Source organism: Durio zibethinus, chromosome 11 (genome assembly GCF_047325235.1).
Source record: "Durio zibethinus cultivar Kanyao isolate XHJ-2024 chromosome 11, ASM4732523v1, whole genome shotgun sequence".
Lineage (NCBI taxonomy): Eukaryota > Viridiplantae > Streptophyta > Magnoliopsida > Malvales > Malvaceae > Durio > Durio zibethinus.
In genome coordinates this window covers 2,287,192-2,311,295 of record NC_143172.1, presented here as the reverse complement: position 1 = coordinate 2,311,295, position 24,104 = coordinate 2,287,192, and the positions used below count along the sequence as shown (strand labels likewise).

At 35.2% G+C, this 24,104-nt stretch overlaps 1 protein-coding gene and 1 pseudogene across 25 annotated transcripts; one reads left to right on the top strand and one right to left on the bottom strand.

Annotated features, from left to right (window-relative positions):
* The first annotated feature begins 1,191 nt into the window (after window positions 1-1,191).
* Window positions 1,192-6,107, top strand: LOC111289399 (O-fucosyltransferase 29-like; annotated as a pseudogene). The gene is made up of 9 exons (XR_016346156.1): window positions 1,192-1,766; window positions 1,874-1,964; window positions 2,762-2,838; window positions 3,119-3,207; window positions 3,311-3,500; window positions 4,086-4,267; window positions 4,789-4,891; window positions 5,016-5,344; window positions 5,772-6,107. The product of XR_016346156.1 is annotated as an O-fucosyltransferase 29-like (transcript).
* A 620-nt stretch (window positions 6,108-6,727) lies between these two features.
* On the bottom strand, window positions 6,728-20,035 carry LOC111289397 (protein SWOLLEN 1-like). 24 transcript variants are annotated; one of them, XM_022880402.2, is made up of 18 exons: window positions 19,908-20,035; window positions 19,605-19,780; window positions 16,002-17,713; window positions 15,543-15,890; window positions 14,992-15,153; window positions 14,182-14,579; window positions 13,655-13,976; window positions 13,498-13,570; window positions 13,203-13,255; window positions 13,021-13,125; window positions 11,159-12,936; window positions 10,809-10,914; window positions 10,215-10,395; window positions 9,410-9,477; window positions 9,174-9,289; window positions 8,215-9,087; window positions 7,245-7,338; window positions 6,728-7,127 (listed from the first exon to the last, which is right to left on the bottom strand). In XM_022880402.2, exons 3-18 carry the CDS (start codon window positions 17,701-17,703, stop codon window positions 7,111-7,113), a joined length of 6,396 nt encoding a protein of 2,131 aa, XP_022736137.2. In that variant the 5' UTR covers window positions 17,704-17,713; window positions 19,605-19,780; window positions 19,908-20,035; the 3' UTR covers window positions 6,728-7,110. The 24 variants fall into 24 exon arrangements, 22 of the variants coding, with proteins under 22 accessions (XP_022736137.2, XP_022736145.2, XP_022736138.2 ...); XM_022880410.2 differs by having other exon boundaries at window positions 14,269-14,579; XM_022880403.2 differs by having other exon boundaries at window positions 19,632-19,780.
* Between the last annotated feature and the right edge of the window lie 4,069 nt (window positions 20,036-24,104).

The window sequence follows — 24,104 nt, the reverse complement described above, 5'->3', positions numbered from 1 at the left end:
TGCTCATCCATCTTGGCCAAATTATTTTGACATAAACATAAAATAGAGACGGTGCTATATATAGCCTCTGATAAAGGTCTGTGCCAGTGTGCTTCTTTTTTGACATTGAAACTGACCGCTTTTTCTTGGGATTTCTTGGTTTCATCATTCATGGGTTTGTCATTAGCTTTGCCTTATCCAATACCTATGAAAGTTCCACGTCGCAAATCAAAGTAAAGATAAAAAAGAAAAGAAAAGAAAATCAGCATTATACTGGATTTTCTTGTCATTGTGTGTGCTTGTTTGGTCTTATGTATGCAACGAGTTTGTTTATGTATTTTTGAAGTATGCAAATGCTTTAGTTTTCTCTGTTTTGTTGATGAAATTAGAAATGAAAATAAAATTGAAAAAAAGAAAAAAAATAAATACTTCTAATTATGACCAATTATAGTATTTTTTATTTTAATGATTTTAAATTACTCAATTTAAAAATGCCTTTTATTGCATAGAAAAGCAGCCGTCTCAGTGTTTTGTATTTTGTCTTTTTCATTTATTGTTATTATCTTCCTTAACAGTATACAATAAAAAAAGCATGTTTTACTGTTTTACATAAAATTTTATTTATATTTATATACTAACTAAACCAAAATTGGCAAAATCCTTAAACATCCAAACCAGTTTTTTATTTGATTTTATTTTTATATGCTATAAATGAAAATTTTTAATTTTATAAATAAAGTAAAAAAATTGACATATACATAATTTTTAATTAATTTTTTAAATATATTTTAAAAGATATATGTAACTTTTTAAGTCTAATTTGAAATTAAAAATTATATTGAAAATAAATGAAATAATTTATCTTTTTTATTCAATTTTCTTACATTTTAAATTCAAATTAAATTCTTATATCCATATCTCAGTAGTCACTAATCAGACATTAACTACTCAACTGATAAGGATCTACGACCACGTTATTTAATATTATTACTAAATTGACCCTGGTTTAACCAGAATTTCCAAAATCGGACTCATATTAGCGGATAAAAAACCGTTGTCTACGTTCTTCAACTTTCTTGTCAATCGGAGTAAAGCTGAGCATCATTCATTCTCTCTTCCCTTAACAACTATTATTAAATTTTTTTTTTAAATTTTGCATTTATAAATAATAAATTAAAATTATTTAAAACACGCACATCACTCTGCTCTTTTGCTCATTCTCTCTTCGCTTTTTCTTTCTCTGTTCACACTTCACAGTAACCTCCAAAGTCTGCCGCTTTTCGAAAGACTTTGAGAGTGTCGATAGTAAGAAAAAAAGAAGGAAAAACCCTAATTATTCTTCAATTTTGACCTCCGCATTCGCGTTATTTACAGTCATACCGTTCGTCTCCTTTGCACTCAGTCTTCTTTACTCATTGGTGATCGTAGTCGTTGGGAAGAGCGGGGGGTGTTATTTGGCGTAAATAAGTGATGAAGTTGAGTGCGGAGTCGTTTTTGCCCTTTTTGTTGGCTCCGTGATGGGTGTAGCCAATGCTTGGAGGTTTAGCGTGATATCGGCGAACCTGGCGCTGTTACAGCATCCGAACGGCAGCATTCCAGGCAACAAGAATGTGTGTTGGAAGTGGCCATCCTCTGCGGTCCAGCAGAGGAAGCCGATCTCGTGGCCGCTCATCTGTGGCTTGATGCTCTTCTGCTTAGGCATGATTTCGCTCTTCACTGGACACGTGGCGTCTGATCTCGACTGGTACTCTCAACGGCTTGTGAAACGAAGTCTCTATTTCAAATTGGTAAAATGACCAAAAAAAACTCTAACTTTGGTTTTATTTATGTTTTTAAAATATTGAAATTTAAAAAAAAAAATTTTTTTTTCCTAATTTTCATGCAAATGCTGTAGGATGGAAGTAATAAAGCACCGATTGATATATGGAAATCTGAAAATGCAAAATACTACTATGGATGCAGCAAAAGAAGTCGTAAATTTCGTCGTACGTTTTATTTATTTGTTTTTTCTTTTAAATGCACTGGTTTATTTATGGGAATTTTGGTGTTCTTTACATAAAAATGGATTAATAAGGAAATTTCAATCCTAATAGGATTTGTTAGTCTGCTCAAATATGTTAGTTTTATCTGTACTTCGACATTTGTTTGTCAGTATTTAATTTATAACTATGTTAACTGGTGCTAAAAATTGTTGCATTAGATGTTTATGTTCGTTTACTTGTTATGCGAAGTTCTCATTTTTCTTATTGGGAACTGAGAAGTTCCAAATAGTCTGCATCTTTAAGTTTGCTTTAGGTTCTTCTGATGGCAGCCAGTAAATTCTTTGGTTCTGATGTTAGCAAATGCAAATCTATGGTACTCGTATTTCTATTAGTAGTTGATAATGTTGCAAAGGATGTGCAGATGATACATCATATGGTTAATTGGTTACAACAATTGTTTAGCTTTTTCTTACTTGACTGTTTGTTTTGCTTAAATAGATTTAGAGCTTTGAATTTGCCGAAGTTTATTAAGTGTCAGCTGATAATATTGGTGTTTAACTTTGAAGATTAAAACTATGGAGTGGATTCAGAAGGAATTAACTCATTCTGAGCAATTTACTGAGGCTTCTTTTTTTATAGCATAAGTTTTCAGTAAAATAGTTCTAATTACCTGATGTCCTGTATCATCTGTTTTTACTTTTTAGAAAAGAATCCGTTCAACACTGTTTTCTTTTAAGTTTCTCCAAACCAGTCACTTAAGTTCACTGATTCTTCATTTGTCTTGATAATTTGACATCTAGATGCTATACGTGAGCGATCATCAAATGGTTATTTGCTTATTGCAGCAAGTGGAGGACTGAATCAACAAAGGACAGGGGTAAGTGGAATTATTTATATATTATACTATATTTTGGGGTAAATGTCCTAATGGAAGATCTTGTAATTGCATCAAGACAAATGTAACTTATCTATGAGTGTCTACAGAGTACTGTTACTCCTCCATTATATATATTGAACCGATAAGCTTTGCTTTAGTTGATTTGAATAAATTGAGTTTCAAAATGCCTCTGAGATTAGGCATTCTACTGAATTTATTATCTCCACTGACCCTGCGTGTGCTATTTGTTTAGAATTAATAATTTGCTTCTGGCACTCAGATATCAGATGCTGTAGTTGTTGCACGGATTCTGAATGCAACCTTAGTGGTGCCTGAGTTGGATCATAATTCATATTGGAAGGATGATAGGTAAGTTGAATGAGCTTATTAGAAGTCATGCTTAATTGATATTACCCTATTCCTCTGTTACCTTGTTAAGTGCCTTTTTTTTTTCTTTTTTTCTGACATGCAGCGACTTTGTCAACATTTTTGATGTCAACTGGTTCATTTCATACCTTGCAAAAGATGTTACTATTGTCAAAAGGGTTCCTGATAAATTCATGCGATCAATGGAAAAACCTCCTTACACTATGCGTGTCCCAAGGAAGTCCCCTCCAGAATATTATCTAGACCAAGTTCTGCCAATATTTAAAAGAAGACATGTAAGACCACTTTCGGATATCACTAATGCTATTTAGGTTGATGGTAGAAATAATTTCCACAACTGAACTTTCTGTTTCTTGTTCACTGCCTCAATTGTCTATATAAATCTGCAACTTCTGTATTTTTGTGAAATTAAATGCATATAATTCCACGAATTGTCAAGACTTATAGTATCTTTGGGTTAATGAGATTGAAATTAAACTAGATGAGAGATGCTAGAAGCTATTAACTTCAATTTCCTTAAAGTTGTCTGGGCTGGAAAGAAGTAATGAGCAAAGAAAATAATAATGCCGCGATTATAGTAATTTTTCATGTATGTTTTATTTCTCCTCCTTTGGAGTCTGATTAGTAGCTTAGAAGAAAATCTGTTAGTAACAATTTCTCTCTCTCTCTCTCTCTCTCTGTCTCTCTCTCTCTCCTGGTTTTACGGTTCAAAAGTGAGAGTTTTAAACTTCCTATCCTTTTATCTTCTCTGTATCTCTCCAATCCAAGCACCATGTTAGTAGAATATTCTTATTATACTTTTTCTAGGATGTTATGGTTCTCATGTGGGAGTGCAGCAGTTAATACTGAAAATTTTGTAGGTCCTGCAACTGACAAAGTTTGATTACAGACTGGCCAACAACATCGATGAAGAGCTACAAAAGTTACGTTGCCGGGCTAATTTTCATGCTTTAAGATTTACAAAACCTATTCAAGAACTTGGACACAAACTTCTTATGAGAATGCGTGAGACTGCAAAACGTTTTATTGCAGTCCATTTGAGGTTTGTTCCGAATTCCATAAAGGTAGAATTTAACTTTTGAAAGTTCTGTGCATATCAAAAGGAACTTTGACCTGTAACCTTTTGAGATGTGCCTCTTGAAATTGGGTTGTCAGTAATCCATGGGGACATATCTTCAATAAAACACTACATACTTCAGAATTAGCATGATTACACTTATTTTGAAGTCCCTTCACTTGCAGGTGATGAACTCTAAGACTTTAAACCAGATAAGCTAGTGACAATATAGAATACCTTTCCCTTATGTGCCCAACCCTCAAAATTTTGGAAATGCATCTTAACTTTAGTGAGTTTATATAAACATTATGATATGTTTGACGTTGTATCCAGCAACTACTTTCTTCATCAATGACTCCTGCAGCACTTCAATATCTGAGTGCATGTGTATTCAGTAACAGCACATTGGCTCATTCGCATATGCATAGAGAAATATTCTTTAAGTATGATTTGAAACTCTGCAAAGACCTGTTTTCCTTATCTGAGTCAAACTCTTTTAATTACAGATTTGAAGCTGATATGCTAGCATTTTCTGGCTGTTACTTTGGTGGAGGTGACAAGGAGAGATACGAGCTGGGTGAAATACGAAAACGATGGGAAACATTACCTGTAAGATGCCTTCTTTTATGACTTCTGAACCGGTTATCTCTTTGTTATAACACAATAAGACATGTTTTCAGAATGAGTACTGCATTTATCTAGTAAAGTTTCCCTCATCTTTGTATTAATGCAGGATTTAGATGCTGACGGAGAGAGAAGGCGAGGTAAATGTCCACTTACTCCTCATGAAGTAGGATTGATGCTGCGGGCACTTGGTTTTGCAAATGACACATACATCTATGTTGCATCTGGAGATATATATGGTGGAGAAGAGACTCTGCGACCACTACGAGATCTCTTTCCAAACTTCTATACAAAAGAGATGCTTGCTAATGAAGAGCTGAAACCTTTTCTTCCATTCTCTTCTCGCCTTGCTGCCATTGACTACATTGTTTGTGACGAAAGTGATGTTTTCGTCACTAATAACAATGGAAATATGGCCAAGATTCTTGCAGGTAGAAGGTGAGAAATCTAGTTATTTCTTGTATCATGCGTATTTCTGGTAACAGTCCGTGTCTTCATATATTAGCGAACTTTTTTAAGTTAAATCTAGAAATTAATTCTGTTGAATTAATTTAATGAAGATGTGAAATTTGGACCAGGCTCCAGAGACATCAACCATGAGCAATAATAGTGGCTAATATTTACCTCTTTTAGTGGTGTTAGCTTAGACGTTAAATGTTACATCTGAGAATATATAAAGCATGAACTTTAATGAACATCCTCAGTTGAAGGTTTGGTATCAAACTGCTTATTATAGGCTCCATATGAGAGTATCTTTTTATTTCTTTGCATTTTACATAGTTCAGCATTTAATGCATATTTAGCAAGGTGTTGTATCTCTTTGGACTTTCCTTGATTCTTCATGATTGCATGTTGGTATTCAAAGGAGGTACATGGGGCACAAGAGGACCATAAGACCAAATGCCAAGAGGCTCAGTCCTTTGTTGATGGAAAGGGATCAGATGGATTGGTATACCTTTGCCAGAAAGGTGAAAGCGGTTCAAAGAGGATTCATGGGAGAGCCCGATGAGATGAGACCAGGACGTGGTGAATTTCATGAATATCCATATTCTTGTATCTGCGAAAAGCCACCCAGTGATGAGGTCAACAAGAGTAGAGATTCTCAGAACAAGTCAGAGGAAATCAAGGATTTAGGAAGAGAAACAAGGAAGAAGAGACAACTTTAGGAGCCGAGGAGAATGAAGAATTTTTTCCTGACTAGGGTGAAGAACAATGCTGCAGGTTGATTTCATGACTGGAACTTGTTTTTCTATTGATTGATAATGATCTAACATACCTGACGCCCTGCCGACTTTAATGCCATCTTTTGTGTTATGCTGGCGGAAAATTTGACAGAACATACCATTTGTGCCAAAACAAAGAGAAGGATGTTCCTCCTCTTTCTTCTCAGTTTCTTTGCTGATCCACAAAAGAATTTCATGTTTTTTGTACAGGGAAAGGAAGCTTAATATATTTCAACTGTTAATATATATATTATTAGGCAAATAGGTATGTAGTTACCGTAACGTACAATACTGGAGCTTGTTTACGTGGACTATATTCAATTCAAGCGTTTAATGATCAATTTATTCAAGACATTGGTCATAAATCATGATTCTTTACCTTTGCTGCACATGCTTTGCACTTATAAGCCACGACGAACTTGAGCATTTGAGTAGGCACTCATTGGGCAGCCATCGAAATTATCAAAATGCTTAGCTTGATTATACAGCAACAAACATCAGCGTGATAATGCACCAGAAAGTAGAGCACATTGCTTTCTCCAGCATGTGTGCTCATCATTTTAAGTTGTCAAGGTTAAAAAAAGCTTCAGGAGCATCGAGAACCAAAAAGAAACCCCATGACTTTATTCTATGCCGAAAGAGAACGCTGGATAAGCTATTTGAGCAGTTAAACAACAAAATATATGGGCTGATCACTTGCAATGGTGCTCTGCAAATATCAATCAAGCCAAACTACATGAAGACAGTCCATATACAAGCTAGAAGGGCATGGCCTACAGAGTGCAGTTTATAATTGTAAAAGAAACTAAAAATCAGTATAAATATCTACTGCTATATCTCAAAAGCCAAAGAAGCAATTTCCATTCCTATCTTTCTCTCTCTATCATAATTTACACAAGCTACACTGGTGTATGTTGGTCATATCCAATAATGTCTGAATTCCTTTTAGACTGGATTCGGTAGTTGCAAGAATGCTCCTCCTCAACCTTGATTATTTCCTGTCATAGTAATGACAGTTATCCATACATGCATCAGCTCACATTCAGCAACAAACAAGGCTAAAGGACAGCAAATCACTTCAGGAAAACCAAGTGATAAGAAATTTTAAAGTTCACCTCTAGTACTCCTGCTTTGACTTTTGTGACTTTTGTCATGGGAAACAGAAGGAATTTTTGAGATGATCAATGAGCTTTGTAGCCCTTCCAATAGCTGCGGGCAACAAAAATGATCCATAAGCAGATCAGAACAAAATATAAATGAAAGCATAAAAATACATGTTAGTGATGATATCTAGTTTTCCTTCTTTTCCATAACATAAATTATCATCATCGCTGTACTCAGACAATTAAAGCTAGAAAGGATAAGACAGTGGCAGATGGTGCAGGTAAAGTGAAATCCTAGAGGGAAGTAGAGCATATCCTAGTTGAATATAGTCGGCACCAAGCACAGGTATCTCCTTTGAAGAAGTAAAAACGGTAAAATACAACACTTTTAAGTTACCATTGCCATTCAACAATATATATATTCTATATGGTTTGAAACAACCAAAGTAACATACCTTAGAAGCAAAGTTTAAGAATACCCGATATCAAATTTATATTGTTTGCCACATATCCTTTTAACCAAATATGTTAATTTCATAACTAAATATTGATTTCTTTATTTACAATCAAATGGAAATATGGCAAAGATGCTGGTTGTGAAGTCTCTGAACTCCACTAGTGGTGAATAGGATAATAATCCAAAACCTTTGCCAACCACCCTGCCAATTTCATTTCCTTATTCACCTTCAGGGGAAATGTATTCCAAGCAACCCTTACTTCCAAACTTGGTCATTACAAAAAGTCTGAAACCAGGAATTTATATAACATGTCACCCCCTTCCCTTTACAAGCAAAGAATTTTGCAAAGCATAACTCAAAAGTTAACAGGTTACATGATGTCCAGGCAAAGAACTCCAACTAATTTTCAAAAAATAGAGTAATATAAAAATTAAATCCATAAACTAGAAATTTGATACTGCAATATTAAATGCATAAATGATTCCAACTTATCAAATAAGAAAATATCATATCTATTTACTCACTCTTGATGTTGGCTGAATCCTCCGATTAGATCTACGAGGTTCAACAACTTCAGAGACTGTTTTCGATGAATTAAAAACTTTTTCTTCAATTTTAGCCAACTTCCCAGCACCTGGTGCAAGTTTCCCTTTATTAATACGTTTGGATTTAGCATTTGCTGTGGAAGTTTTCTTGGAAGGAGCATCTGACGGGAGAGGCACAGAAGAAAATAAGACTGGGCCCTCTGCTGCTCCATCAGAACTTGAAAATGATCCAAATTCCATCATGTTATGCTTTCCTGATGTATTCTCAGCATGGCTTACAGAATCCTTGAATTTTGACACATCTGCGGCCACAGCATCAGCAGGTTCAGAAGACACACTGTTTGATAAGTTGTCCTTCTGAAGAATAGTTCTACTGGAAACACTAGGCGGTTTTCCAGATTTGAGAACCTTAGGCTTTGATACAGCCATTCGTTTTTCCTTTGGTTCAATTTTATTTTTTGTTCCATAGGGCTCAGATGCTTGAGGCATAAAATATTTTGTAAACTTAGATAAATCACTTGTTTCATGAGTCTTACTCCTCTGATCCACATCGTAATGTTTGCTTACTTCCATAAACTTTCTCTTCTTTCCTGGCTTAGGAACACCAAAAATCACTCTTGATCCTTCCTTCTTTAAACCAGTTCGTGTCATTCTGAGTGGATCAGGCTTACTGTCATCTCCGGTGCTTTTACCAATATTAAATATTTTTTCACTCGCAGATAAGTCCAGCAATCTCATGTCATCAGGTTTCACAGATTCCTCAATGCCAACACTTTTTGAATGCTTATCTTTCCCTTTGGCCTCAACTAAAGGACTGCCTATCCTTGGTCTCTTTTCCTGTGGTGTGTCACCCTGAAGAACAGATCAATGACTTAGTACAAAGAAGCAATTAAAGTATTATCAGAAACATCAAACACAAGTATAAGTTAGCATATCACCTCATGGGTAGAGCCATTATTATCCTGAGAACTGGACCATTCAACCCAACTACCATTCGCCCACATCAGAGAAGGACGAAGAAGCCATGCTTTAACAACAGATGTTTCTCCTTGAGCTGCAATAAAAATAACAAAGAAAACCTTTATTATTCTCAGAGCACAGGCTCCATAGACTTCAATACTAAGCACATTACAATCCAGATTGCTGATAAAATGTTGTACTTGATCACACATACCAGGAAAATGGACAGTAAATGATGTTTCATCTTTCTTGCTCTTCTCAGTGACAACTCCCTCCCACCAGCTGAAAGACAAATATACGAACGTAATTTCAACCACTGGTTTATTTCTTGACAATTAATGTTTTGAAAGAACTTCAAGCAATTGAGGTTCTCCTCTCTCTAAACACAACAAGAAAATACAGGTTGCATAGGAAATACACAGCATTTGATTCACAAAAGTGGTCCAATACGTCCACAAAAACAGGGCATAAAATGCAATCTTGTATGCTTATAAGTTAAGACCTAGGTTGAACATCAGTTTGTTCAAAAGTTAAATAACTTGTCAGATTAAAAAAAGGAATCAATTTTAGGATTCACAACAAGATCTTTATAGCTTTCCTAAAGGCTGGATTGTTGTTAACTTGTTATTTATAATCACTTTTGTCCACAAACAAGCACAATCTATTTGACGGTATCCAAGAAATTTTCCACTGTTACCATATGCGAATGACAATAATGTAGAATTTATCAGTTGAATAATTTATCTAAGACTATGTATGAAACAATTTTTACACATCCTTTTAACCAATGTTTCCAGTACAGCTACTGAAAGCTTAAAATATCCATAGAGATTCATCTCAAAGTATTATTTTAGGCAATATGACAAATTACTCATGCCGCTAGTCTAGCTAGCAAATAGACAAATTATCCTATGCTACTTCCTCGTAAAACACAGACTTTTTAATGCCCCCATTATCTTCAACAGTACCATTTTTGTCCAATGTACTGCAATAAGACGTAGAAAATAATGCATAAATACCTATCTTGCATCCAGGCATCAACCCTATCTCCAACAGACCAATTATATTCCCCCATGGCCGCCCTGCGTCTCTTCCGTGTTCCTGCAAATGGCATGGCCTTAATAGGACGAGCACTGCGTACCCTGGGCGCTCTATCCCCTTCACCTTCAAGTTGCACCCATTCCTTTAGCCTATCACCATCTATAAGATGAGCAGTCAAAATAGGATTGTTAAGAAAGCCATCATCAATACAAATGGGTGAAACTGAACTTCTAATTTTCTATACCAAGAAAATGCTTTCACATAAGAAACCAAAAATTACAACACACAAGATATGTAGACAAGTGTATTAGAAAAGGAGACCATCACTCTGGCACATTTAATCATATTTTCTATCTCTCCACAACAGAAGCACATATCACACAAGTAAAATTCCTGATTCACCATACAGTCAATCATGCAAAAATCCCCAAAGTGAAAGTGAAATTGCATACAAATTAATAAGGAGTTACATAAATTAAGGACAAGGATTTACACGACAGATCTGCTTTACTAGGTATCAACATTCAGTCGATTCAACCAAAGCATAAGCTACAATATGTGTGATTGCTCACCCTCAGATCGAAGTTCATTGTAACACACATAAGCTTTGCCATCTTTCAAATCCAGAACATCAGCCAAGAACCATGCTACTTTCAAGTTACCTCCATCTCTCAATACCTAGAAAAGAGAAAATGGTAAAATAGTAAAAAATCATATACAAATATAAGATCAATAAAACATGTCCACCTGCAACATTTCACTACAGTAACAAGGACAAATGCATGCAAACTTTTTTCAAACACACCACTATTTTGGCAAATTTCCATCAAATACAAGTGCACACACATTAGAACTAATAAAGGAATATATTTCAACTATGGCTTACAAATATCAACTTATATTTCAAGTAAAAATCACAAACCTCAACATGGGAACCCTCACTTATATTGTTATCTTTTGAAGTTTCCCCTGCTTTCTCATGTTCAGTCTGAGTGGTCATGGAAGGTGATCCAAACCCAATCTCCAATTCAGCAGTGACTCCTTTAGTTTTGGTGATATCTGAAGCTTTGCGGCCCTTTTGTCCCTTTTTATCCTTTCCACTCGTAGCAGCAGGACCCAATATGCCATCCGTCGACCTAGAACGATCCTCCATAGATTCTCTGGCCATCTCTCTAAGAGTAGGTGACATTCCATGGCTATCACTCTGCTTTTCCCTCTTGTCTTCTGGAACCTCTTTTGGAAGCCTGGCAGATGAACCAGGACCTTCCACACTACCACCTTTGTCTATGTGTTCTCTAATTGCACCATGCAAAGGAGATCCTTGGGGTACTTTCCAGTATGCCTCTCGGCCTGCTTCTACCAATTCAGTCAATGGGAAAGGCTCACCCAAAGCAACAATCTTTCCAGCCTGTGATACTGCTTCAGCTGCTAGCACAGCAGCTTTAACAATGGCATCCATGTTTTCAGCTCGCTTTGAGGCAGCTGAAGCAGCTTCTACCCTCCTTCTAGCAGCTTCCCTTGCTGCAACAATAACAGAATTTGAACTAGTAGTAGCATCTTCACCCCTCAAGATGGATGCAGGAGTAGCCTTGCCAAGCTTCTTCACACTATCAGAAGCAATCGTATTAGTTGGAATAGAATTTCTGTAGACAACCAATGCCTCATCTGCCATAAATTTTGCTTGTAAGGCAGCATTCGAGGCAACATTGGCAGCTGCAGCTGCAGCCTTTGCAACAGCAGCCGCTGCAGCTATTGCAACAGCTGCAGAAGTCAATTTAGTTTCAACATCTGGTGCCAAACCAGAATTTTTGTGCTTGTCAAACTGATTCCATATTTCTTGACTGTGACTAACAGCAGCAGCAGCAAGAGCAGCAGCATCCTCTGCCTGCTTCTGAGCCTCCTTGATTCTACTAAGGGTCTCCTCAGACTGAGTAGCCCTCTGATCTGAATCTCGGTAGCCCTTTTTGAGATGATCAGCAGAGACGGATGTAATGAATGTGTCAGTGGACGACTTGGAATCAATGGTAGCAGGGGTTGCAATGACTGCAGGTTCAGAGGCATGACCAGTCACAACAGTAGCGGAAAGGGAATCTGTTTGAGCATGCAGTATAATCTGCTCAAGGTCCTCAGAAACTGTAGACTTTTTTCTTTTTCTGGGCTTTGGGGCACCAGAACGCTGACCAGGTGTTACAGTTGCCTTTTTAGTGTCAAGCAAGGGAGCCCCTGCCAAAATATTAGCAGCACTCCCACTCTGGACCATAGGAACTGTGGAAACCTGCTTCATGCCAGAAGAATGAGCCACAGATGCTTCTCTTACAGGAGTCGAATTAACTGTTTCTGTGATAGGAAGCACAGGAAAACGAGCATTGCCATCAAATGCAGAAGTCGGTGGAACCCAAGGGCCACGAAAAGAGGATTGGGACATCCAAGGAGCATTATGTCCAACAAAGTTCCTTGTAGGTGGAGGATGCAATGGAGAAAGTGCCTGCTGATAATCCATAACAGCACCTCTCAGAATGCCAGTATGTTGAAGAGCCTCACCGGAAGGTGTAGGAATACTCCACAGTGGTGATGAAAGGGGGATCATTGGGTTTACAATTGTTGCTGGAGTAACCTTACTGGTGGACCGACTAGCAGGTGAGGATGTAACCTTACTCTGAACTGCATTTTGTTTGGTTGATTGATCAGAAGTCTTAGCACCTGAGCATCTCAACCAAGGCATAACGTTACCAGACAAAAGAATCATAAGAACATAATTCAACAACTTAGAGTCAAGGGAGATACCTATGCGTGTCTGCAATGGAGTTTCAGGGCTAACAAGAGATTTTTGACTATGTACCCTGTCTATACATGCTCGCCAGGCATTCTCCCATATGGTTCTTCCACCATCTGCAGAAAATCAAAATACTGACTAAATCTCTATGAAAAGCTCTGAGCTAACATAGTTAGAGATAAGCAAACCTAACCAGGTCCCCCAAATGCCGATATCATATATGCCTCATCAGGTGCTGTTCCTTGTCTGCAGCAACATTGTTCAAAACAATTACATAGACACGCTCAAACGATCAAAAGTCCTAAAGAAAAATGCAAATACCAGAGACAACTAGGTTTGACAATGATACCAAAGCACATGTACAAAAAATCTCAACACATGCTCCATGCATGCATACATACATACATACATACATACATATATATGAAAAAAACATGTCACTTAAAAGCAAATATATGCAAAAATGAACAATAGTTACAAAAACTTACATAAGAGCTCCATATACAAAAATCTGAGCACGTAATTGAACTTGTTGCAAATCTGTGAAAGGCTGATGAAAAACTGCAGATGAAGAAGCTGAAATGTTCAAGTCTGGCAGACTAGATACTGAAGTAGAAAAAACACCAAATGGTTTCATATTACCACCTTCCATGTGTCCATAGTGCTGCATCTCATTGGATTGCACGAGGTGGCCAATTCCAGCTGAACTGAGAGACACATTAATTGTTCTATCACTTCTTTCCGATTGTCTTGCAAGAGTCATCTCTTTTGCAGAGCTTCCCTTTTTGGCAGCTTCCTTTCTAGTGCTCTTAGCACCTGCTCGCCTTGTTTTACGCTCAGAAGTCCCTTTGGAGCCACCACGCACATTCTCCCTCTCTGATGCCTGAAGATTTGCATGACACGCCTCTTGAGCAGGCATGGCACCCATTTTGCTTATGCCAGAGGTTGATGGAGTTCCCTCCACAACCTTGTTGTATGAAAACAAAGTGAGAGAGCAAGTGAAAGAGAGAGCATAACCAGGATGAAATTATTAAAAAAAAAAAAAAAAAATTGCACCACAAAAAATTTCTAAAAATCTTCAGCAAAAAGATACGAATTGGGAAATTATTAGAGCACAAAAAGTTCCACTTAACATAACAAAAGTATCACTTTATTGGAAAACAAAATTTTACCGAGGATATTTTGTCATGTTGTGTGGTAGAAAAAGGTTGCCAATTCTTGCAAGCTTCTTTTTCAGACAAATTTGCCAATGGAGGTACCTCAAAGGTGAAACTTCTGTCCCCTGGAGATATATCATTTCCTTTGGTATCCCGAGAAATAGACTGCTCTTTGTTCACTTCCCCATTAATGACCCCAGACGCTGAAGCACTCTGATCTTTGTATCCTTTCACACCCTCTTTTTCAATTTGACTCTGTGACTGCTCAGAAGTTCTAATGACAATAGGAGAGCCAGAGGAAGGATTGCCAAGATCAGCACTGTTACTTCCACTTTCCATCATGTGAAACTTAGTTTGAGATTCAGATGACGGCGCAGAAGTAAGGTAGCTATTATGAGTCTTTGCATGATCACCTGCAACATCAAATTAATCCATCAGAAGAATAACATGAAATAATGTGGGAGGGAAAAGGGAAAACAGATGAAATGGTCTCAAAAGAAAATAGGGCCATGAAAGAGGCTAACCATGCAATTGATTTATGGACTGTATCTCCAGAAACAAGAAGACAGTTCATAAATTACCCTTAAATAGGATATAACTTCACAAGCAGTAATTACAAGCAAAAGGAAACACATCCCAATAACCTGAGGGAAGGTGGCAGGGGTGGCAAAAGAAGAAGAAAACAAATCAACTTTTTACCAACACAACAGAAAACAAATCCAAGGTACAAGACTGGGGAGGGTAAAGCAGGAATTCCACCATGACACACTTAAAATATCTAATTACACTTACTTCAGAAAAAAATAAAATGATAAAGAAACTCACCATCAACATGCACAGCAACATGATCACTGATCTTTTCTTCAGAAACTAATTTGGGGTCACTATCTTCAAGATGATTTTGGTCAGTATCATGGGATGATGCCTTTGAAGTTGAAGGCACTGAATTTGTCAAAGTCTTGATGTTCTCTTGAATTGATACAGCACCTGAAGGACATTTTTTTGTTTGCTGACATTAATCCTATGGAGTTTCCAGCAACAGATATGCAAGGGTATATGCTTCATAAAGTATAACAACAATAAGAACTATAATGAGTCAAGAAAACAGCACAATCATCATCACAAAAAATAAAACATTTCAGAAAGAACTAAATGATTCAAGGAAACATCACCTTAATGACAGGGCATGGCGTCATTAAAACAGCCATTTAAATAATTGATCCAGCTATAGCAGACTACCAAATAGAATTCGCATACACACCCCACTGGATTAATATATATGAAATTGCCAACAAGAATGCACTCTATTACATTCAAATTTAAGTTGAAATGATTACTAGCTAAGCCAAATTATCCTATCAATCATAAAAGGTCACCTGCAGCTTCTGAAGAACCCCTTTTAGAAATAACTTGAGCTTCTGCACCTTCAGTCCCTCTCACTGTTGAATCAGAGACAACAGATGATGCTTGCATATCCTTTACAACCTCCAGTGTGACTCTACGAAGTGTCTGGTCTCCAATTTGGCCCTCAGCATTAGAGGTATCCTCCATTGACAAGGACTGATCAACTTTCTTAGAAGAGAACTGTCCAATGGTCTTGCAAGGTGCTTCTGAAGTCTTCATGATTGAAAAACTTGCTTCTGAGGATGACACTTGAACCTCTTTCTGATCAAAAACAGCATCAACAGGAAGACCCTTACCAAAAGGCAAAGGAACACAATCCACTGTACCCCAGGAACACCGAGTTAGCACATGATGCATGATAGGTAAAAGAACGCAAAACAAAAGGAAGAAAAAGCTCAGTTATAAGAATTAATTCTTCAAAATGTACATACTTGACTTGCCACTGACAGCAACATCAGATTGTAAATTTGAAGCTAACTCATTTACAGTGCCACCCATGGCAAAGGATGAGGAATCAACCCCCTTTATTACAAGTGGAGATCTATCATACCCACAAACTGTGTTACTACAATCAGAAGGCAATTTGGTGTTCTGCTTTGCAGCAGCTGAAACACTCTGATCACATTTATAATCATCATAACGTTCAGTGACTATATATTCTTCACATACTCTCACAGTTTCTGCTTCCAAAGTATTGCTGGCACCTTCACCTTCATCCTTAAAACTTTTACCATCTTCCGCTAACAACAAAGATTTCTCAGACTTGCTGCTCAAGATTTTCATATCAGGGTGGCAAACACTTCCTGACAAATTCTTCTTCTCAACAGCATCACAAGCTACATGCACCATTGATTCCATCTTTGACTCTAGGCTTGTACAAATTCTAATATCAGTATTGCTGATCTCAACTTCATGCTCCTTGAGGTTGGTATTACCATCAAAAGGCATTGGTGATATGTCATGTAAATTTCCTTCACACAAAACAATGTCTTTGGATATGCCAGTCTGCAGAGGGATTTCTAAACCCAAGCCCTCACTGCACCCTTCCACCGTGTGGAGGTCAGATTTCCCTTTCAATATCCCATCAAAAGGCTCACCCACAGTAGCTGTGCTATTTCCAATAGCACGTCCACCTTCCTTAGGTTGCATGTCCAAGGGTGACTGCTTCTGTGCCTGCGAGGTAACGCTTGCAACTGCATTTTCAATCAAGTTCTCAGCATCAATGTGAACTGCTTGGCTCAAATCAACATTTTCCCTCTCTAGACTGTCCACATTTTCATCAATGACATCATTTTTCAAATGTGTGGTATCTTGAGTAGCTATCAAAGCACTACTTGCAGAGGTGTTTCGCACAGCAGGAATCACAGTATCAACTTGTGACCCAGAAGCAAAGTTATCTTGTTCCCTGTTATCCACAGATTGACCAGTTGAAGCTTCCACTAGATTATCATCAACAACAACTTGTTCACCATCTTTAGACTTGTCTCTCTGAGTTACAGGTAAGTCACTATTTCTGGTATTTGGATCTTTGAATACCCCATCAACAGATGGGACAAATTCAAGTGTCTGAGAAACATCTTCAACCAGCCGATGATCTCCACCTACGTCAACTTCCAACCCAGAAAATTTCACTGGAACCTCAACTGTCTGTAAGGTAGGCTGTAAGTTATCCCCTACTTTAGAAAGAGCACTATCTTCGTGTTTCAAACTAGGCTCCATCTGATTTATTATGCAGCCCAGTTCATCACAGGCATCAGAATCCTTAGTAATTGTTTGACAAGGAATAGTTTCTTCCTGTCCGACAGATTTTAATAGCATTTCAACAGATTCTGAGGAGGCTGCCTCAGACCATACATTGTTGCCCCTAGAAATTGAACAAGGTTCTGCTGCACTTGAACTAAATGCAATCCCAGTACTCCCCCGTGAAAAATCTTCAATCCACTGATTATCTTCGCTACTTTCAATGCCCAGAAAAACTTCAGTTTCAGCCAAACTATCAAATCTTAACTGCCCATGAAGATTATCATCAAAATCAAATCTTGGGAGAGAATATGGAACAGGAGGAAATTTATTGTTCCCTTCACCAGCTAAATGAAGATTCTGGCTTTGGAAATCATTGTCATCATAATCCATGGGTGTATTCCTACAATAGAAAATGTTAAGAAGAATAAAATGGGTAGTCAAAATGCAGTTCAAATAAAACAAGATAAAGTGATTTGGCCTCTGAGTTTTAAGAACATCCTGCCACAGTATGAATTGCATAGGAAAGGTGCAAATTTTAGAAACTTTCTCCATTACCAAGCTAACTACTTCTAATAGAGTTGAATACTAATTCACAGTTCAAGGAACAATGAAATCAAATGAACTAATTAATAAGAAGCATGGAAAAGATGCCACCTGTTCACATTGCATTGACCGATGTCATTAGAAAAAAGGACAATAAGAATAAATAAGCAACAAAACTAAAAAAGCATAAATGGGGAGTACAAATTCTTTTATCTTTCCTGGTTAAACTACATTTACTAATTTTGAAGCATCCAAAGTCAACTTAAAAAGGAAAAATGTCAGAAAAATTTTATTTGCAATAAACATGCACAAAAAACACAAAATTTAACAGTTAAAACTTCACATCACATCAATTAAACAGAAACAACCCATTTAGGATTACCTAAGTTGCTGGAACTACAATTACATAACTATATGGGGAGAAAAAGCTTATGCATTTCCATAATTAACTCCCTAGTCCCCAGTATGAGGTTAATCTGAACCTAGAATATGCCAGCACTTTGATCCTATCGTTTTTTCCAACAATGAACATGGGTTCTCTGAAACTATTTAGTACGAGGAAGTCCTGGCAACTGCTCATAAATTCATTGGCAAATAAGACTTGGAGGTTTCAGCTTTATGAGTAGCAAAGGCGGAAAAATGTCAACTTGGTTAATCCAATGCAAGCTTAATGTAAAAATTCAAACATAAATCAATTTAAATTAACATTAGATCATGTTAAGAACTGAAATCTTTGGACAACTAGCGGTTGTGTTTTGGCTATGTCAGAATTAAGAATAAGGATTATAATTCTATACAGTCATAATGACGTTCCAAAGTTTCACAAGGAGGTCAACATAATTGCCATGTGTCCAATATAAGGAACTCAAGGTGTGTTTGGTGTGTATAAGATTATGATAAGATAAAATAAGATAATATTATGAATGTGATTAGATTAAATAATATCATCATATTTTGTGTTTGCTATATGCAAGGATTATGATAGGATAATTTATTTATTTGCCAAAATTATCCTTCCTCAAAGTTTATACAATTTAAATTATTGACGTAGTTTTTAAGGGTGTAATTGGGCATGTAAGTTTAATCCCATGGATTAAAAATAATCCTCTCCACTTGGGTAGGATTGAATCATCCTTGCAATTCCATCCCTTGTTTAGATACAAACCAAACATGATATAGGTTGATTATCATCTTATGCACCACACCTGACCTCAACACTAAAGTATTAGGTTAAGATATTTAGTTGAATGGAAACTCGCAATTATAGACTCACCTGTGGAATTTGAAAACTCTACTGCAATGTACAAGATAATAATCCTTAAGAATAAAAATAAACATGTACCTTTCTTCCTGAACTTATCAATTAGTTGCACTCAGATATCAATACCACTAACTAACTTCCAACAAACCTAGCTCAAACCGCTACTAATTAACTGTGAATTGAACGGAAAAAAAAAAAAAAAAAGGCTCTAGATCACACACATTAACTATTAGAAAATTATTAAATGAAAAGAAACCAGTATGACATAAGTGACCGAGCTACAGCCAAACTTTAAAAGTGCAGAAAAGAACTTAGTTCCAATCTAATTAACCAGAAAACAACAAAATTTAATTTTAAACTTTAAATTACACAAAACTCACCATTTCAAGAAGATAACTGTTTTAAAGCTCTAATTAAACATGAAAAAACGAAAACCCTAAAAAATAATTAGTTTATTAAAAAATCAAGTAGGAATATGAACAGTTACCAGAGCAAGTAAGTCTAGAGATGCTACCTCCCTCCATCCGTTGATGAAATCCCAGGCCGTTTGATCTCAGCTCCTCCCTAATCGTACGGTCATCTACTGCACCACAAAACTCCAATTCACACAACGCCACTTTAACCAGACCATAACACCAACAACAACAACAAGAAGGAACCAAACTATGAACAAAGGGAAAACCAAAAGATAGATGATAAAAAGAAAACGAAAAAGAATATTTGTTTGAATAAAACCTAAACTAACGGAGGAGTAAATTAATTGACGAATTAATTAGTAACTACTACTCACCGGAATCTTGAATTCTCCGGCGGATTGAGTTAGGGTTCCGGTGAATCGAAGAAAAAACGAAGTCAGTGAAAGAAAAGAGCGAGGGAAACGAAGAGAGAGAAAGAGAAAGGGAGATTTTTATGATGTGTAATAAGGAGAGGGTTTTGGGTTCTTTTTCTCGCTATGGAAACGAGAAAATGATAAAAACGAGTGATGGTGATCGTACAGGCCCTCAATGTTTCGGAAAATGACATGTGGCCTCTTCGTATACGTCAATAATGCGACAAAAATAATGTTAACAGTACCGTGACTCTTCGTTTCTTTTGCGACAGACGAGTTCCTTGCGGTTCGATTCAAAGCACGTGTGGAAAAATTGACAGTGAAGATGGGAACAGTGATCGGTGAAATTTGACGGAGGAATGGTTGACAGTTCTTTCATTTAAAAACAAGTCGAAAACTTCGGAGTCATATCTAGTAAGAACACGTGGCAGAAGAAGGGTCCGTCAAGTAGGAGACGCATATATATTATATCTACGGTCTGAAAATTTTCTGTATTTTGTTACCTATACTTTTGGACCGTTTGATCAGATTAATCAGTACTGCATATTATTAGGTTATGAAAGCAAGTAAGCAACACGACATCTGTCGCCAAAAGGTAACTTTTGCAAACGGTAATTGGTAAAAAGTGAAAACCGGTTTCAGACCAAAATTAAATTAAAAAACAAAAAGTAAAAACGGTCATTGAAGACTAATAAAATTTTTTAAAATAATATATCCGACTTAGAATGAATGAAATAGAAAGAAAATGAAATTTATGTTTTGGCGGAATAGAATTTAATTTTTTTTATTAAATTTTAATCATTAGAATAAAATAGAGGAATAATTAGTGTTATTATATTATATATTTGATTAATTCAAAAATATGATTGGAATAAGTTTAAAAGATTATTATTTTTTTCATATAATTTATTATAAAAATTATTATTTGAAATGAATAAAAAATAATAATTTAATATAAAAATAAATATTTTAATATTAAATTAATATTATTAAATATTAATATTTATTTAATAATATTAATTATTAATTTATTAATAAAACGCTAAAACCAATTGAAAAAAGTATGATATGGTATTATATGTAATAAAAGTATCACGATACAATAAGAAAAAAAACAAAATTAAAAAGAAATTGGATTATTTGACATTATATTTTATAGAGAATGTCATGATAAAGTAAAAAAAATAAAAATTTGGATTATGTGACATTATATTTTATAAAAAAAATTGATAAAAAATAAATAAATAAAAATTCAAACTTCATCTTCATGGCTTTTTCTTGTCATATTTTTTTTCAAAATTATTCTTTGAACTGTAAAATAGTTTCTTAAACAAATTTCCGCTAAATATTTTTTTAATTGCTTCAAAATTTAAAATATGATGGTAAATTTGTTCCAAAAAATTGAATGTATGATTATAAAATTGTAACACTTTAAATATTGATGATAAATTTGAATCACCTTGCATAAGTATAACGAATAAATTATTATTATTATTTTTTTAAGCATGAAAGCTCTCTTTTGAACTTAATATCTATGGAAATGCCTTTGCATTCAATTTCACAGTTGTCTTTAATTAAAAAGAGAAACTTAATAAATGCTTTACTTACTCTTTAGAAAATTACTTGTTTGGCAAGTAAATTTGAACTTAAATCAGCAAGATCATATTTATAGGGTTCGATAATAGAGTTTTGTTAGGTTCCCAAATAAAATCGTGTCATTAAAGTCATTGACTCTTTAGGATTACTAGTACAAAAGAAAATTTTAGTATGTAATGTATTATTCCGGTAAATTAAAATATATATAAATTAGGGATTAATGATATATTAAATTTAAATAAAAAATAAACTTAAACCAAAATTAGTTTTTTTTTTTTTTGACTTCTTAATACTTAATTATGGTTTTTAAGGTATAACACGATTTTTTTTTACATGATGAATTGGCTTAAAAAAGATCAAATGTTAAAAATTAAGTTCCAGTATTGCTAAAATCTATCTTCAAGCCGTTTAATCTAATTATTAAAAGTTATTTAGTTTCCATCTATAAATGTGTACTATAATATTGTGCATTGTGTGTGTGTTTTTTTTTTTCAAGATATAAATAATAATAAGCCAAGTCAAAATATATTTTTATTTGTCTCGAATTTGATTTAATTTTATATTTATAATATTTGAATTCGATTTGATATAATAAAATGTTTTATTTTTTTTAATATCTGCATTCAATTCAATTTTGTATAAAATCATATTTAATCTTACTCGACTCAAAATTAATAAAATATTATTTTTTAAAATATAAAATTAAATAAATATAAATATATAATTAAATAAATAATTAAAAAATAATTATATATATATACAAAGTAAGACGATTTATCTAAAACTCAATCCTGATTTTTTTTATTATTATTCTATTCGATCTAAAATTTGATATTAAAAAAAAAATTAATCTTAATAAATCAAATAAAAAACCGTTAAAGACGAATTAAGCTATCATTCATAATTCATGAAAAGACATAATTCTTTCAAAAAAGAAAGGAAAAAAAGAAAAAATCTTAGACTTGAAATAAATAATTCTATATTCTCCTAAAGCCTTCTTAACCACTTAAATTAAGAGGCTGATGATTGTGGATTGTGTTTTGAGAAAATAAATTAAAATGAAATTACTTGAATAAAAAAAAAAAAGGAGGTGGGCTTGGAAAGGATGAGCAAGGTTTTGTTTCCGCGTACTTCAATTGAAGCAAAGATTAGGCCCAATAATAGATGGGATTTAACAATTTCAATGACACACTATTGAGAAGGCCGTGTTCGATCCAATGAGTCGCGTCTGGGAACATAACATGCGTCAATGTATGGTTCCCAAGTTGCAGATTACGCTGCGAAAGTTCCAAAGTAACTCTGTAGAGCAGCAGCTTGATAAGTTTATTAGGTTATTGCTTGGGCCTCTAGCATCCTAATTCATCATTTGGTTGATTTGACGGAGAATTTATTCTTTGAAAGTGGCTGTTGGTTTTAAATCTTTGGTTAGTCTCGAGGAGATCAAGTCTCTGTTTGGATGGTTGATTGATTGAGATAAATTAAAAAAAAAAAAATTTATTGTAGTTGTGATTTTAAAAAATTATTGTAGCTAAAAAATTAATAAAAAAAAAATGTATGTCATTAGAGTTAACATTTAAATTTAACTGATAATAAGATAAATCCAAATTGACATAAAACTCTTGAGTAATTATGTGAGAAATTTTTTCTTTGAATGAGGTTATATCTGTACATGTAAAAAATTAGCATGCAGACAACATTTCATGTGAAACAACATTATGCTGTTTGTTCTTAATATCCCTTTCCCTTAATTTCCCTTATCTGGTTTCTCGTTTCAATATTAACAATATTAACACGGGGATAAAAGCTCGACTGGTGTTAGTCATATCATAGTTGATGAGGTACATGAACGGTCTTCTCTGGTAAGTGGATGAATTTGAAGTTCAACTACGGTTAGTGCAACAAAATATCTCGTCTGGAAGTTGTTGACATCATTCGTAACAATAACAAGTTCTTGCCATTCAGAGCAAAAAATTGCAAGTTCATCCTGATGGGGGCAAGTGCGCGGGGGAGGAGCAATCTGTCCATACCTACAAGCGAAATGGCTGGTCAATACTAAATTATTTTTCTGAGGGTGCAGCCGTATCGGCTTCTACAATTTCCAATCAATAATGAAATATAAGAGCCCAACTTTGCTAAATGAAACTGAATGGTTTCTTTTTCCCTAACAGGGTATTTTCTTACTCATTGTTTTGAAGAACCTGATTGAGAAGCAATCTGCCCATAACAAAACCAAACAGAAAGTTATTCTTACGTATGTGTGCATGTATTACTCATCACTCATGGTTGTCAGGTTATGTAAACTTGTCTTGACCTCCATCCCGGCCTACTTTGCTTTTTCTCCTGGTTTTTGACTAATGCTCTAAATGTTTTGGTCTGCAACGGTTGATTCTGATTTACTTTTGAGATATTTTGGGATTTGCCCGGTGATTACTGCACAAGGCCGGACACATCCAGCGACAACTTGCTTTCTTGAGGATACATATATGAAAGTATCAATTATCACCTTGCTTCAGATTGTCCTGCATCTCTAAGAAACTTCCACAAAGTATCAATTATCATTTT